This window comes from Pleurodeles waltl, chromosome 4_2, assembly GCF_031143425.1.
Source record: "Pleurodeles waltl isolate 20211129_DDA chromosome 4_2, aPleWal1.hap1.20221129, whole genome shotgun sequence".
Taxonomy (NCBI): Eukaryota; Metazoa; Chordata; class Amphibia; order Caudata; family Salamandridae; genus Pleurodeles; species Pleurodeles waltl.
The window spans coordinates 70,906,926-70,924,973 of NC_090443.1; the positions used below are offsets into that span (position 1 = coordinate 70,906,926).

The following is an 18,048-nucleotide window of genomic DNA, read 5'->3' on the forward strand; positions in this document are numbered from 1 at the left end:
TTTCTCTCCAAATCGTGTATCTCTACATAGATTGCACTATGGAACTGGCTCCTGTGTGCCACCATTCATGAAGGGAATTGGAGCTTACCATGTAAGATGTAAGATGGAGCTGGCAGGTTTGGGGATAGCAAGAACCCCTTAGTGCGTTTCGCTGATAGGAATCAAATACTGTATTAAAAGATATATATTTTATGCTTAGGCATATTGTCTCCTCTGTCCTTGTTTTTCAGCTCTGCTCCATTGAAGTGACATGTGAGTCTGGTAGCGTCATGGCGGCCACGCTGGCCAATGGTGGGATCTGTCCCATCACCGGGGAGCAGGTGCTGAGCGCTGAGGCAGTCCGCAACACCCTAAGTCTCATGCATTCCTGTGGCTTGTACGACTTCTCAGGACAGTTTGCCTTCCATGTAAGTTGCAGGCCATGTACGTCTGTGGGGAGCTTTGCCTTTGGAGAAGCTGAAAATAAGACACCTAATATTAAGAGCTCTGAGGCACCAGTTTGTGGTGGGTGAAACATGAATACATAAAATAGCTCTCTCTATATATATATATATATGTGTGTGTGTATGGCAGTGAATCAATCTGTCCGTTATGCATCTGTATCATCTGCCTGTGTGTCCGCCTAGCTCATGTTCACAGTGCTGATAGGTGCGCGAGTAGCATTCAGCCGGGTTGCTTGAGATCTCCTAGCCAGCCCCTACTAAGTGTCTCCTTTCAACAATTTGTGATCAACCCTCCTTCTGTCCCCTACTCCCACCTACAGAAGTACAGCAGGGTCGATGCAAGCACAAAAAGAGTCTTTCTGATTTTAGGTAGCACATTGAGGAGTAAGCAAAGCACAGGTACTGTTATGTCTTTGCTGCTGCCTTTTGTAGAGACTTTATTATACTACAGGTGCTCGCTGCCTCATGGCATTTAAACACTTGGTGGCAAAAGAGAAGCTACACAGACACTGAAGTGCATACCAGAGTCAGTGGTTTCTGGGTGGCACTTTTGGTGGTTACTGTCATTCGGCACTGGTGTCCTAGAGCCTCAAGTACCATTGCTATCCATTTGGATAACCAACCAACTCCCTTTCACTCGCTTGACTTTCAAAGGGTAGTGTGGGTGAGCAGTCAAGACTTATTCTAGGGGAGCAGTAGTAGGTTTAGGACTTAGATAGAGTGTGATGCAGTCAGTAATCACATCTAAAAATTGCTCATCTTTACTTAGACTTAGAAAATGTATCTAGTTACCTAGTTGTCCATGTGGTGTGGGGTCGGGCTTGCAGTGCATGCAGCTGTGACTGCTGGAACAGTAACAATGACGTTTTAAAGGCCCAGAAACTCTCTCCCCAACAAAACAGTGATTCATGCCCACAGAAAATGTATCATTTTGTGTGCCAATGATTTGGTCCAAAGCCAAAAACGCAGTCTCCATTTAACAGGGCTCTGTTTGTCACTGGTTGCTGCCCTGGCTAGTCCCTAAAAGTCAAAATTCAACAGGGAACTTCAGGTGCTGGAAGTGGACTGTAGCCACCACATCCTCCTGAGGGTACCAACTTCGGGGACTCATCTTGTGAATGGCTGTTCATGAGCCAGGGGACTCCTGGAACATGGGGCAACCATGGCTCAACCTGTTGTAATTGATTTTTCTAACTGCAGATTCCTCACCTTTAGAATATTCTACAGGTGCCAGATTGGATCCGGAAAATTTCATAGCAATGGCCCGGTGTGCTGCTATGTGGCATTGTGCAACTCTGCATGGGCTTCATTCCACCCCTGAAGTGATGGAGCAGAGCTGCATTTGAGTGCTACCCCTGCATGCTTACATCAGTTCCTTTCTTCCTACACCTTCAAAAGAAGATCTGGAGCTTCTTTCTCGTTTTCCTCTGGTTGAGTTCTTCAAATTCAGTTCCAGTGTGCAGGGGAACGATATCCCCACCTACGACTACAGGGTTCAAACCATGAAATGTCAGTTGAAAACAGATGTTGGTGATGGACTCGCCTGAGGTGTGCTTTTGGTGTTTAGGCCCAGGAGCATGACTCCAAATTGTGAGATGAATGTGTCTTTATGTACCAAAAATTTATTTGGGACTGTGAAGTGAAGATGTAGGCTGCTGAACATTAAAAAAAAGTCACAGACCTCACATAAGTCCAGCTCCAAGCTAAGGGCACTGACCTGTTTCCACTCTTGAGGCTGATCTCGAGACTTGTCTTCCTCACAAAGTCATCTGGTAAGTCATAAGGGGGTTAAGGTGCCACTAAATCTCACCCCAATCTACAGCTGAGGAGCTGATCCTACTGGTGCAGCCTTTGACACCCAAGGATCTGCAGAGGTTTCCAGTTAGGTTACTGCCAGCAGATCTTTCCTCTGTGCCATCTGATCCCATACATTCCACCTTGGGTTCTGCACCAACTCCTGTGCTGACTTCATTCCAGCTCCAATACATGTACTGGTCCCTCTTTCCTTGACAGCACAAGTGCCGAGCCAAATCCATCTCGACCCGACTGAGGTGATGCTCCATCTGCACTCCAACCTTCCCCGTTCCTGGAGAGCCTGAGTCAGGCAATGCACTTGCCCTACCACAGAACCATCCTTTGAAGGCTCCAACAGCTTTTTGGTTCAGATTCTGACCAGTTTGCCCCCACTTGGAGATGACAATGAATTACCCGACCATTATGATGATAACAGTTTATACATGGATTTACAGGAGGACAATGGACTTGATACGTCCCCTAATAGAGTGATGATGTCCCCCACAGGGCTGCCGGTGGAAGAGGTGCTTCATTTGCTGTAGTAATCAGAAATGCAGTTCTGGACCTACAAGTACCTTCTGTTGAGTTAAGTTAAGCGAAACTGCCTTACAGACGTTCTCCAACCTGGGGCTGCTTCCTTGGAACCCTTGCTCCCATTCAACGAAGCCTTAACTGACACTTTTTATGGGAATTTAGTCTAAGCCTTGCTCTTGCCCACCCACTGGTGAACAGGTAGGTTACCAGGCACCACAGACTGGTGGTCCAAGTGTCCAGCAGCAAAGTGAATCCTAATTCTTTCCCCATGACCCCGCCGGTCAGGAAGTCAAAAAGGATTGAGTTGTTTGAGAAAAGATTGTTCTAGTTTGGCCAGCCTAGCTGTGAGGTCGGTCAGGGCACTTTGCCTAGTAGGCCATTACAAGCATGCACTATGGAACATGACCAGCAAAATCTTGACAGCATTCCTGGAAGAGTTTAGGACCTCCTTGGCTTAAACCGTTCATATGGTAGGATGCAGCCAAATATATGTGATTTGGGCTGATCTGGACAATAAAATTGTTTGGGGCAAGCACTTGGCACTAGTGTGATGCTCCAACATGAATACCATCCACAGGTCTTTCTGGGGATGTGCAGGCATCCATTATTGATATGCCTTTTGGTAGATCACACCTGTTTGGTGGAAAAGGTGTTTCTGACCCTGAGCACTTTAAGGAACATTGGGCCACTGTGCATTGTTTTGGCCTTCTGACCCCTGCCAGACAGTTTTCACTATTGTTCCACCCATTCTGAGAGTACTCCAAAAATTTGGCTTAAAGGCAGTGACAGATCCCAATGCTTTCGTGGATGGCAATGGGAATCAGGCAGGCAACATGTATGTCACCAGGGGCATCAATCTTCCCAGCCCCGTCCCCTGCAACATCTTTGCCAAACCAGGGGCAGAGTGGCCTATATGGCAGGCAGGCTGTGCCTGATGGGCTCGTCTGACAAATCAATGTGTGGGCTGTTATTTTAGCATTTTGTGGTTCAGTTTTCTGGCTAGTTGGACTGATTTTTACTGTTAATTTTCCTGATTTAGCCACAAACATTGCCTGCAGCAAACACAAATGCATGCAATCTCCAAAATCTTGCAAAATTCCCATGCAGCGTGTCTTTACAAGTTAAAAACTGACATAGTTTACAAAGTGAATCATCTTTTTAGTTATGGGTCTCACTAACGAGGGCCACTTTTATTTTGGCCATTTTTTTTGTCCCAGTCCAACCCTGCCCCAAGCCAATTTGCGTGCCCTTAGTAGTGCACACCCGCCCTATGGGAGACAGGATCTAACATGTTCTCCTAGGGTTGCAATCCATCACATCCGAGAAATGGGTCATCAGATTGTCCAGCAGGACTATGTTCTTCCATTTATTTTCAACCCATCATAGCTTCCTCCCGCTTCTCTGGATTGACTGTATATTGCAGTCAGAAATCCAGACTAGGATCATTTGGGTATAGGGTGTGAAATGGGGTCCCGAAGACACGGACAAGTTTCAGCAAAGGATTAAGTATCACTTGTTTATTACTTCTTTCCCCAGCCATCCGACCTCCATCAACCGTCGTTCCTGGCGCCTCGTCATTCCCTCCCCATGCGCCTCTCTCTCCGCGGAGACCGCTCGAGGTAAACACACTCGGCGTCTCCGTGGAGACCGGCTGCACGCGGCAATACACCACACATCTCCCCCTTTATAATAACAAACATTAAACATTAAAAACTGTGTTACATACATACAGAATTACAATACACACTCAATTAGAGAATGCAATACTATCCCTTAAAAAAGACAAAGTAAACCATCCTATCAATACCATAGAACAATTACAATCAATTTAAGACATAGGGCCTCATTCTGAGGCTGGCGGGCGGCGTTAGCCGCCCGCCTGGCGGGAACCGCCATATGGCCGCTCCGCGGTCGAAAGACCGCGGAGGCCATTCTGGCTTTCCCGCTGGGCTGGCGGGCGACTGCCAGAAGGCCGCCCGCCAGCCCAACGGGAAACCCCTTCCCACGAGGAAGCCGGCTCCGAATGGAGCCGGCGGAGTGGGAAGGTGCGATGGGTGCAGTTGCACCCGTCGCGAATTTCAGTGTCTGCTAAGCAGACACTGAAATTCTTTGTGGGGCCCTCTTACGGGGGCCCCTGCAGTGCCCATGCCATTGGCATGGGCACTGCAGGGGCCCCCAGGGGCCCCACGACACCCCATACCGCCATCCTGTTCCTGGCGGGCGAACCGCCAGGAACAGGATGGCGGTATGGGGTGTCGGAATCCCCATGGCGGCGCAGCAAGCTGCGCCGCCATGGAGGATCCCTGAGGGCAGCGGAAAACCGGCGGGAGACCGCCGGTTTTCCTGTTCTGACCGTGGCCAAACCGCCGCGGTCAGAATGCCCTGCGGGGCACCGCCAGCCTGTTGGCGGTGCTCCCGCCGACCCCGGCCCCGGTGGTCCTTGACCGCCGGGGTCGGAATGACCCCCATAGTCTTTAAGATAACCTGAGTTGGTTATGACAATAAAAAGATTATCAAGTCCTCAAACCAAGGATGAAGTGAGTTCCTTTCTGGGGATGGTAGAGTACTATGGGAGATACATCAGGAATTTGTCAGAGAAGACGGAGAACATGAGAAGACTCTTAAAGAAGGGAAAGGAGTTCATTTGGGACACTAAGGGGGTTATTCTAACTTTGGAGGAGTGTTAATCCGTCCCAAAAGTGACGGTAAAGTGACGGATATACCACCAGCCGTATTACGAGTTCCATAGGATATAATGGACTTTTCCGTCACTTTTGGGACGGATTAACACCTCCTCCAAAGTTAGAATAACCCCCTAAATGTGAAATGGGGTCCCGAAGACACGGACAAGTTTCAGCAAAGGATTAAGTATCACTTGTTTATTACTTCTTTCCCCAGCCATCCGACCTCCATCAACCGTCGTTCCCGGCGCCACGTCATTCCCTCCCCACGAGCCTCACTCTCTGCGGAGACCGCTCGAGGTAAACACACTCAGCGTCTCTGTGGAGACCGGCTGCACGCGGCAATACACCACATAGGGTCTCTGAGATCTATCCCCCAAGGCTGTACCATGGACATAAGAGTCCCTGTAGCTTAAAAGCATACAGGGAACCACAGTTTTTTGCCACATGCCACGTCTTCCCAGTGGTCACCACTGATAACTCACTTGGATTCTATGTGCACCCATGTAAACACAACACACACTCATGGGGACGAGAAAGATTCCAGTTATTGGAAGCTAAACAGTTACACCTGAAGTAGGTACGCTCCTCTTCCAGGTGTGCAAGTATCAAGGTATGTGCCCTTCACTAAAAAATTTTCAGCAGTCAGCCTCCTTGAAGTTAGGTGAGTAATATTAGTTACCACCTGCTGTGGGTGGAGATATGCTCTAGATGTCCTCCCCGGGACAACAAACTCTGTCCTCTGCTGGCGAACACCTCCAAAAGATCACAGATATTGAGGGGCATATTTATACTCTGTTTGCGCCGGAATTGCGTCGGTTTTTTTGACGCAATTCTGACGCAAAACTAACTCCATATTTATACTTTGGCGTTAGACGCGTCTAGCGCCAAAGTCCATGGAGTTTGCGTCATTTTTTAGCGTGGACACCTACTTTGCGTTAATTATATGCAAGGTAGGCGTTCCCGTCTAAAAAATTGACTCCGAGGCATGTGCGCCGTATTTACACTCCCGGGCAAAATTCACGCCCGGGAGTGGGCGGGACAAAAAAAATGACGTACGGCCGCTTTTGCGCTGTTTTTTAGCGCCTGGAAAAGGCAGGCGTTAAGGGACCTGTGGGCTCGGAAGGAGCCCAGAGGTGCCCTCCCATGCCCCCAGGGACACCCCCTGTCACCCTTGCCCACCCCAGGAGGACACCCAAGGATGGAGGGACCCATCCCTGGAAACTTAAGGTAAGTTCAGGTAGGTATTTTTTTTTTTTGGGTGGCAATGGGGGGCCTGGTTTGTGCCCCCCTACATGCCACTATGCCCAATGACCATGCCCAGGGGACATAAGTCCCCTGGGCATGGCCATTGGGCAAGGGGGCATGACTCCTGTCTTTGCTAAGACAGGAGTCATGTCAATGGGGGTTGGGGGTCAAAAAAAAATGGCGCAAATCGGGTTGCGGCACAAATTTTGCCTCAGCCTGACTTGCCCCATTTTTTGGCGCCCAAGCTCCATTTTCCCCTACGCCGGCGCTGCCTGGTGTACGTCATTTTTTTTTACGCACACCAGACAGCGCCGGCGGCTAACGTCATTGAATAAATACGGTGCCCGCATGGTGCTTCAGAATGGCGTTAGCCGGCGCTAATTTTTTTGACGCAAAACTGCGTTAGCGCAGTTTTGCGTCAAAAAGTATAAATATGGCCCTGAGTCTGCTGGGGAAAAATACATGGTGGGTGGGCATGAGGGCACACTTTCCATGTATGCACACCTTTTCATCCCTGCACAGATATACAGACAGTGCACCAACAGTGCCTTATGGCTCCACAGAGATACAGACCCTGCACTTACAGTGTCTGATGGCTCCACAGAGATACAGACCCTGCACTTACAGTGTCTGATGGCTCCACAGAGATACACACCCTGCACTTACAGTGTGATGGCTCCACAGAGATACAGACCCTGCACTTACAGTGTCTGATGGCTCCACAGAGATACACACCCTGCACTTACAGTGTCTGATGGCTCCACAGAGACACAGACCCTGCACTTACAGTGTCTGATGGCTGCACTTAGATACAGACCCTGCACTTACATTGCCTGGTGGCTTCCCAGAGATACCTACCCTTCACTAACAATGCCTTATGATATTACTTTACCTTTCAGGTTGGTCTGCCAGCCAAGTCGGGCGTCTCTGGGGCTGTGCTTCTGGTGGTGCCCAACGTGATGGGGGTCTTCTGCTGGTCCCCGCCTGTGGATAAAGTTGGCAACAGTTTGAGAGGAGTCAAGTTCAGCCAGGTGTGTGCAAATGTCACATGCATGTAAACATCCTCACGAACAAATAGTACACCCGGATATTATACTGATGTGTCAGCATGCTGCACGGATTTGCATATGCATGTTAACACATCTGCATTTATGTGAAGATGCATATACACATCTGTAGAAAGGTATCCCCACCTACATGCAAAAATCAGCATGCTTGTGCTCTTCCTTGTGGTTCATATGCACAGGCATTTATTTGCATATGCTTACACACCTGCCCAGATAATACAGTTTGTGCACTCACAAATACAGACAAACTTAATATGCCTGTTTCACACAATTTATCACTTGCCCACGTATAGTTTGTAGATGTTTGTTTAAGCACCGTGGCATCCACAAATATATTAAACAATTTTTATGATTAATCTCAACATGGCTCCAGGTAAGGTTTTAGCGCAGGAATTGTGTAATTCACTTTGGCCTTCATTTAGAGTTAGGCGGGTGGGGTTACTCTATCACAATCGTGAGGGATATCCCATCTGCCATATTATGATCCCATTATATCCTACGGAGTAACCCGTCCACCAAACTCGAAATTAGGCCCTTAATTTTGGATGTTGCCAGTAAAATGTTTGTAGGGAGAAAAAAAGTTTTTTTTCATTGAGATTAAACTATAAGCGGGTTGACACATATTTTGATTTAAAGGCATGAGTATATTTTCTGGATTCCAAACGCTCGTTGTTGCAAGGTAGGTATATACATGAAAAGAAGTATGTTTACTCTGAGAGCCCCTCTTCAGATCATGCCGCAACAACAGTTTCTTCCTGGAGATGTCAGTAGGGCGGTGTCAGTGGAATTGTGGGTAAAGTTTTGCATACCTGTTGTTTCTGTGTTATGACGTTATTTTAGGATGTACAATATGCCAGTGTGCTTCTTATACTGCCATGTCCGTGCACATGCTAGCTGTTCATACATCTTTCTATACACTTGCAAGCCTTAGCACAAATATAAACGTGCATTGGACAGTCCTGTACCAGAACCTGGATGCAAGCTGTTTGTCTTGACTCTTGCTTGCACTTTTCCTCAGGAACTCGTTTCTCTTTTCAACTTTCATAACTATGACAATTTGCGGCACTGTCCCTGGAAGCTCGACCCACGCCGGGAGGAAGGCGATGTTAGGGTAAGTATGGGAGAGTTGTTAAACAAGGTGATGTCATTGGTGGACTGGTGTATTATGGCATCTGGAAAGGTTCCCGGACTGCCAGATGCTCTAAAAATCTAGTACACACATCTGGCTTACTCCCCAAGTCAAGGCGAGTGGCCTGTGTATGCCTGCCTCTTCTTCTAATGTTTGTGGACTGGGTGTAAATCTGTATTTCTCCATCCTATAGAAACTCTGCAATTTCTAAGAAGTGGTGGAACTCTGTGATATCTGCTGTAGTCACCACCTGGCTAAGCTCCTTTAATGTTTTGGAGCGTAAATGATCTAGCTCCTTGCCTTATCCACTGTGATCCGTCCATAGTCTAACAGCAGCTCGACTCCATTGGGAACAAGCTGTGCTGGGGACTCTTGTGACACTTGCCACTTTTGGATACCTTGTGCTCCTCTGCCGGTTATATAACCTGATGTAAATTTGAACAGATTATGGGCCTGATTACAACTTTGGCGGAGGGGGTTAATCCGTCCCAAATGTGATGGATATCCCGCCCGCCATATTACGAGTCCATTATATCCTATGGAACTCGTAATACGGTGGGCGGGATATCCGTCACATTTGGGACGGATTAACCCCCTCCGCCAAAGTTGTAATCAGGCCCTATATATAGCAGGCTAAGTAGCCTCATTGTGGTACACATCCTCTCATAGGTTAAAAGCTTGTGTGGTGGCAGCAGTGTCATTTTGGAAACCAGGGAGTAGATTTATGGAAAGTGGCACGGCACTTTCCCTGCGCCCCTTAGCATCACCCTACCGCCACTATGTGTGTGCCGTATTTAAAATAAGGCACACCATGGCGCAGGGTAGGGGGCAATAACATAATTGTTCATGACGCTATTGATGTACTGTTCATGAGTAGCACCAAAATAGTGGCACTGCTCCTGCAGAGTAGATAGGGCCCATTCTAAAGAATGGAAGCCCCTTTTAACGCCTGTCCAAGAGCAGGCGTTAAAAGTGCCATAAAAAATGGCGCAAGGAAATCTCATAGATTTCCTTACGTCATTTTTCTGGCTCCCCTAACGGGGGAACTCACCCTTTGCATACATTATGCCTGGCACAGGCATAATGTAGCGCAAAGGGTCACAGAGTGGCGCAATGCATGCATTTCACCGCTCTGTAAATAAGGCGTGGGGATTTCGGCCTCATTGGGCACATTAACGTAAAAAATAATTACGTTAATGTGGCGCATGGTGGCGCTAGGGCATTATAAATATGCCCCCAAGTGTGCTTTTGCACAGGCTGAATAATGTTATGCCTTCAAATATATTATTGGGCATGGAGGGGAGCCATTCTTTTAGCACAGCTGACAGTTAAATTATTTTTGTTTTTTTCAGAACAAGACTGTGGTGAACCTGCTTTTTGCTGCCTACAGTGGGGACGTGTCTGCCCTCAGGAGGTAAGATGTGAGCAGGAGAAGCTGGGAATCCAGGATATCCCTTCATTCCAAAAGGAAAGGAATAGAGAATTTCTCTTCCTTTCTCCTTCTCACACACACTCCCTTTCTTCCTTTCTTTGTGAGCCATCACACTCAGATGCTGTTTTTTTTCATGAAATTGAATAAATCAATTAATTTTTTTCTCAGAAAAAGACAAAACAAATTGCAAGTATGGATTTTAGGCGTGAGAATAGGATTGGGTTCATATGAGTATACTGTCAATTTTCAGAGGTAGAGTAAAAAACAGGGACATTTCCAAACAATTCTGAACCTGTGATAAGGGTAGAGGGGTTGTGCTGAGTCAGTCACAGGTCATTTTTGCACCTTCCAGCAACTGATTCTGCACTACCCCCAGCCGCCTTTCAGAGACATTTGCCTGTTGGGTATTGCACTGACGTGCCACCTGGACAGAAAACACCCTCTCTGTGTTTTTTGTTTGTTTTTGTTCTTTTTTGAGGTTGTAACAGATGTGCTTATTTTCTTTCTTTCTCTGTCCCCACCAGATTTGCACTGTCTGCAATGGACATGGAGCAGAAGGACTATGATTCGCGCACAGCTTTGCATGTTGCAGCTGCTGAAGGTACCATACATTGTAAACCATGACCCTCACTATGAAAAATGAAAAACTCTCTGCCTTTTGTGACCCTGACAGGAAACTGTAGCAAAGGTGGGATGAAGTAGAAAATATATTGTTTCAAAGGAAGAAGTTGAATATGCAGGGTGTCTTTTATGAGTGTAATCAAGATGAGGAACCTGGGCAATTGGGAAGGGACTTCAATCAATCGATCAATCTGTATTTGTATATTGTGTTTCTGTCACCCCTAGGGGTATCTGGGCGCTGTGGGTGTGATATCTTCATTGAAGAACCAGGTCTCAAGTTTCTTCCTGAAATCCACCAGGGAGGGTGCTGTTCGAAGTTGGCGGGCTAGGTCGTTCCTGGTCTTGGCAGTGATGAAGGAGCGACCCCCGCTGCGGCAGATGCAGGGAGTGCGCGCATGGGCTAGTGAGAAGCAGTATCAAAGAAAAAGACGTTTGTACTCCTCAGTAAAACCAATGTAATTGATCAATTGTAATTAATTCGAAAGGTTCTCTGGGTGCATCATGGAATCACCTTCTGATCGTGGGCATGAGTCAGAAATATATGAGTAGCGTTCCTCCTGGTCGGGAGAGATGCCCCTAAATGCATTCTCTCTGAAAAGGTGGCATTGATTCACAAGTGAAATTCTTATGTAAATCTTCGAATCAGTATTCCACATCTCAAATCTGAGCTTCAAATAAAGGTTATATTTATTCCTTGATCATGGTACTATCATACAATATGACATCATTACAGTGGGCTGCTCCAAGCTTCTGGTCACATCTTTCCATGCATTCCCGTGTTCCAATGCATTTCCGGCTTAGCCCTTCATCAGGGGAATAGTTTCCTGAAAAATAATCAATAAGCATCCAGAGTATAGAAATACGAGCACTTTCTGCTACGGGTGGCCACAACCAGTGTAATGTAAAGTAAGATAGTGAACATAATTTTAATACCATTGATAAACTCGTTTGTGAACTGAAATAAGCTGGAGTGGCTTTCGTGCTGTTAGTAACATGTTGAAAACGACCCATATTATTGTTCCCCACTGCCTAATCCAAAGTATTTAAAATCTCTTTCCCTTACCGCAAGGAAACGTGCACCCACTTGCGTGTAATTCCTCTTGGCGTCCATAATGGTCAGCAGTAGAAGCACAACGGATATACTCACTGATTAGTGAAATGGAGACCGCAACCACAGCACAGGATCCATACAAAGCAACATTAAACAGTTATTGTATGTCACTTAGAGAGAGATCAATCAAAGATTACATGCTAGTACCCTTATTAAGTATCACAGGGCCCAAAGAATACCCAGAGGCTTAAGGATTTCACTCAAACCTACACTGTGTAAAAATAAGCCCAAGTTCACAGAACAATGGAATGCCATCTTAAATAAGTGTTCACTCGACCTTATCCTTGTTATTGTAGAAGAACTATCCAGGTTATTGGAGGACTTAAAAAGAAAAATAACCAATTGAAACATAAACTATCTAGTAAAATGGACAAAGTTGAATGGGCCAGGACTTTAAATGACATTAATTCTCAAGTAGACCGATATATACAAAAGAGATTAATGAAAGATCAGAAAGTTCAAACGTGATACTATCAACTATAAGCTCGGTGAAGTTTACAGCTGGGCTGAAGCATATGCTAAGAGGAGATAAGAAAGACCATTCTCTAACAGTTCACAGAAAGAGAGACCTCGTCATCAGATAGCAACGCGGGATTAGGAACGAGAAATGCTAATGAAAGAGACAAGTTGAATATATAAAAACATGACACTGGGGCTCCATCCCCTACTTCTAGTGCATCTTAATTTTTGGAACACGGCCCGGATATCAACATAGAAGCCAGAGGGGACATGGCAAGAAAAGGAAAGACCCAACTGATTGCAAAAGAACAAAGGATAATTACCAGGAGTCAAAAGGCGTAGGTTCTGATAACTTGGCTATTAATATTTCTAAATGCCATTTTACAATACTACAGGTCAACACAGAATTGTACATCCTTCTTGCCCACATATCATTCTAATGAACTTGAACAAGAGATAAGTCTGTTTAAGTTTATGAGGAATCTTAGATTACACCATTTTTTTGAGAACATAGCAGAGAGGAGGTCCAGTAAAGAAAAAGAGACTTTAATGGGTTTAAGAAAGAAGAGCACTTTTTTAGCACCTGTAAGCTACAAGGTGTTGTATTCATTCGAAGTAATTGTCCAGAAAGAATTTCAGAACTTCCTCAAATGTAAGATTCCCATAATTTCCAGTTTGACCATGAAAGAGAAGAATACCATAAGACAAACTACCATAAATGATGATATAAAGTGCTGCAACGCAGATAAAGGTGGTGCCATATTCCACATGGACAGTTCTTTCTACATTGAGAGCATCAACAGTCATGTAAAAGATGGTTTTGCGTACATGAAATTAGAGTCAAACCCCACAAATTAATTTTCCAAGTTCTTACCTGACATTCTCAACAGATCCACTAATGTGGGAACTATCTCCGATACCTCACAAAAAGCAACCCCAAAACTCCAAGCTTACAATTCTTCACAATACACCATTCAGACCTGTTGTGTCAACACGGATTCCAGAAATGAACTAGTTGGGAAATACTTGAACTGCCACTTACGTCCCCTCCTACTCATCATGAGCACATATCCAAAAGACACAACTGACTTTTTGAGTAAGATTTCTTTAATTCAGTTTGAAGAAAACAGCAGTCCTATTTTGAGTGCTTTGGACGTGAAGTCTTTATACACCTCCATTCCACATAATTTGAGATTAGAGGTGAGTGAGTCGTTTCTACTGAGCTCGGACATGAATGAGGATCTCAAAGTTTTTTTACTGGACTTGTTACATTTCACACTATACCGCAGTTATTTTACATTGAACAATGAGTACTACCTACAAAAGACTGAAACATCCATGGGAAACTGTGTGGCCCCTTGCTACGCAAATTTCTTTGTGTACAGGTTTGAACTCTATAACATCATTAGCAATCCAGAATGGCAATATCATTTACTTACTAACTGGAGATACATTGATGATATTTTCTAATATGGAGGGGTCCCAAAGTCAAATTGGCAGCACCCAGTGACAAACTCAACACTACTGATGACTGCTTAGGTTTCACTGAAACCATCAGTGAGAGTAAGATCACTTTTTTGGACGTGAATGTGACCACAAATGGTCATTTCTTAGAAACCAGCATACATGACAAACCCCCAGATCGCAACAATTTGTTAAACTTCAGTAGATTTCACCAGAACTCACTAAAAAAATCTTCCTTATTCTCAGCAATTAAGAATGAAGAGCATTACATCTGACCTCAGGCATTACAATACAGGAAAGGGCACCATGGTAACCATATTTAAGTACCGAGTTTACCCCGACAGAGTCATCCAGGAAGCCATTGAACGGGTTGACACAAAGGATAGAACTCAGCTTCTCACATGTAATAGTACTCACACGGATTCAGAAAGAATGGTATTTGTGTCAAAATATTCAACTAGGAGTGCTAGACTGAAAAGCATAATATTGGCACATGTTCCAGACTGCAAACAATTTCCTCTGAATTTTTAATTCACCTCCATTATTTGTCTACCAAGGAACCAAAAACCTCAAAGAAATGTTGAACAGTAAAGATGTCCCTAACAACAACACAAGACATAAGGGAACGTCAGCTTGTCTTAATTGTGGCAGTTGTAATAATATCATAGAATGTACCAAGATAACTCACCCGTCCCAGGGAACCAACAAGTTGCGTACCACAGCTACTTGTGACTCCAAGAATGTCATTTACCTCCTTAAATGTCCATGCGTGGTAGCTCATGTGGGAAAAATGGAATAGAAGATTAAGATTAGGTTGATAGAACATAAGAGTAATATTCGCAACAAAAATGACAAGTCCACAATAGCCATACACTTCAATGCTTATGGCCATATTGTCAGCCAATTGAGATTTCTGGTCCTAGAAACTGTACCCATTAGAGATGAATGTGACAACAGAAAGAACTTACTTAGGAGAGAACTATACTGGATCAAAAGAATTGACACTGTCATTCCCAAAGGTTTAAATGACCACATGGAATTTAGTTGTTATCTTTGAAGATCTCTTATTTATTTATGTTGCTTAACATTTGATGTGTATCTTCAGATTAATGATTCACAAGTTAACGTTTTTACAGGTCAACAGATGCTTTGTCCTATCATGTGCTTGTGACTACATGCTCTGAATTTTTTTTTTGTGATTTTCTGAGGCTGGGAAGAAGTTATTTGATTCGTGAGCGTAAGGTCAGCTGAGTGTTGCTAATGGGGTGGGGCTGCATTTTGGTACCATTCAGCACCATGCACTTGTTAGACTCGATAAGCAGAGACAAAGCGCAATACATACAGTTTACAACAGGTGTATCCTTGTTTAGGCAATGTTTTGGATACATGGGCCATATATCACGCTACATCTACCCCGTTTAAAGATGACATGTATAATAAAACGTAGGATGGTTTGTTCTTTATGTTTACCTTCCTGGTCAATAGCAAGGACAATATGGCGACCATCATGGACACTAAGAGGGATTACACACATGCGGGTGCAGGTTTCCTTGAGGTAAGGGAAACAGATGGTAAATACTTTGGATCAGGCAGTGAGGAACAATAATATGCGCTGCTGTCAACATGTTACTAACAGCAGGAAAGCCACGCTGGCTTATTTCAGTTCACAAACTAGTTTATCAATAGTAAGAAAGCTATGTTCACTACGTTAATTTACCTTACACTGATTGCGTCCACCCAATCGTTCGGTGTAATGGGTCCTTTTAGCATCATGATAATCTTGTGGGTGTTTTTATACCAACGTTCATCAGACTTTGCAATTGAGATTGTCAACAGAATGATAGTTATGTTCACTATCTTATTCTATGCACTGGTGTTGATCGTTCAACTGTTAGAAGTGATTTTTAGTATTACGGTTTACTACCTAACGATTATCTGTATATCAATAAGTGCAATAAACAGAAAATGGCTGGTTTTACCACTGGTCTCACGTCTTATGTGATCCCACCTGAACACACAAACTTTAGGCAAGTGGCTGATCCCACATGGCTTGTTTCACGTTGGGTTTTAACTAAGCACAATTAGAGGCATTGTTTACATCTTGATATGTTGACAATCACGTAGCATGATCAACAGCTAGCTCACCTGAATATAGGCAATTCTTTTTTAAAGATATCATTTTGTATGGTGGTACGCGCTCCTATTTCTATAAACCAGTTGATTATGGATTATTTTACAGGAACCTATTCCCCTGATGAAGGGCTAGGCCCGAAATGCATTGGGAGAAGGGAATGCATGGAAAGATGTGACCTGAAACTTTGACCAGCCCAATGTAATGTTGTTATATTGTATACATCGGAAAGAAGACGAAGGTACCATGATCAAGGAATAAATATAACCTTTATTTGAAGCTCAGATCTGAAATGTGGAATACTGATTCAAAGAATTACATACAAATTTGAAATATCATGTGTGACTCATTGCCACCTTTTCAAAGAGAGTGCATTTAGGGGACGTCCTGCCGACCACGAGGAGTGCTACTCATATACTAGTGAGGAGGAGCGCAGGTGTCTTGTCGGTAGGTGGAAGTTCAGTCAATGATTGATGTAGGCCGGTCTTTGATCATGGAAAGCTTTGTAGGCATGCGTGAGGACCTTGAACTGGCATCTCTTCTGGATGGGGAGCCAGTGAAGGTTTCTGAGGTGGGGGGTGATGTGGGTCCTTTTGGGGAGGTCCAGAATGAGTCTGGCTGCAGAATTCTGTATCTTCTCAAGTCTTTTGAGGAGCTATGATAGAGAGCGTTGCTGTAGTTGAGGAGGCTAGTGACAAGGGCCTCAGTGACAGTCTTTCTGGTGTTGACTGAGACCCATCTGAAGATTCTACAGCACGTACGAAGGATGTAGAAGCAGGAGGATTTGACTCTGTTGATTTGCCGTTTGATGGTCAGTTCACTGTCCAGAATGATGCCTAGGTTGCCTGCATGGTCTGTGGGTCTGGGTGTCTGTCCAAGTTCTGCTGGCCACCAGCTGTGGTCCCATATGGAGGTATTCTTCCCGAAGATCAGTAATTCTTTCTTGTCAGAGTTGAGTTTAAGGCAGTTATCGCTCATCCACTTGGCTACGTTGCTCCTGGCATCACAGAAGTTGATTCTGGGGGTGGAGGGGTCTTTGGTGAGCGAGAGGGTGAGTTGAGTGTCGTCTGCATAGGAAACTATGTTGAGGTTGTGGGATCTGACGATGTCTGTGAGGAGGGTCAGGCAGGTGTTGAACAAGGTGGAACTGAAGGATGATCCTTGGGGTATGCCGCATAAGATGTCCTTGAGTTTGGCGGTGAAGGGAGGCGGCCAGATGCTCTGCGTGCATTCAGGGAGGTGATGCACTTAAGAATGTTTGCTGAATGCCGATGTTGTAGAGAGACTGTTGATGAGGGTGTGGTAGGAAACAGTGTTGAAAGTAGCAGAGAGGTCAAGGAGGATCAGGGCCACCCTCTCCCTGTGGTTGAGCAGGGTTCTGATGTCATCTGTAGGAGCGATCAAGGCAATCTCAGTCTGTGGTTGGCACGGAATCCTGATTGGGAAGCATCAGGTAGGTGATTTTGTCCCAGGTATTCGGTAAGCTGTTTGTTGACGGCCTTTTCAAGTAGTTTGGCGGGTTAGGGGAGCAGGAAGATAAGGTGATAATTTTTTAGTTCGCTGGGGTCAGCGGAGGGTTTCTTTATGAGGGGTCTGACCTGTGCGTATTTCCAACTGTCCCAGAAGGCTGCTATGATGATTAATGTGTTGATGATGGTGGTGAGTTCTGTGATAATAGCGTCTGTTCCAAGGATGAAAAACGGTGGGGGCAGGGATCGGTGGGTGTGCTGGAGTGAATGGATGACATGAAGGCCGTGGTGGTCTGGGTGTTGAGCGGGGACCAAGTGGTGATCATTTGGCTGGTGTGTGCTGGTTGGTTGAGAGCTGTTTTTTGGGGATCGAAGTTGTTGTAGATGGTAAGAATCTTGTCATTGAAGTAGTCCGAAAGGGTGTCACAGAGTTCTTGAGAGGGGTGGATTGTGTTCTCCGTGTCT

The 18,048-nt window shown here is 45.2% G+C and overlaps 1 protein-coding gene across 1 annotated transcript in view; it reads left to right on the top strand.

Annotated features, from left to right (window-relative positions):
• Positions 1-18,048, top strand: part of GLS2 (glutaminase 2) — a 208,452-nt gene that overhangs the window by 171,030 nt on the left and 19,374 nt on the right. Inside the window, exons 12-16 of the mRNA XM_069230693.1 lie at positions 231-407; positions 7,600-7,731; positions 8,786-8,878; positions 10,249-10,310; positions 10,853-10,929. Of these exons, the coding sequence (XP_069086794.1) occupies positions 231-407; positions 7,600-7,731; positions 8,786-8,878; positions 10,249-10,310; positions 10,853-10,929 (541 nt within the window). The remainder of the gene's footprint in view (positions 1-230; positions 408-7,599; positions 7,732-8,785; positions 8,879-10,248; positions 10,311-10,852; positions 10,930-18,048) is intronic.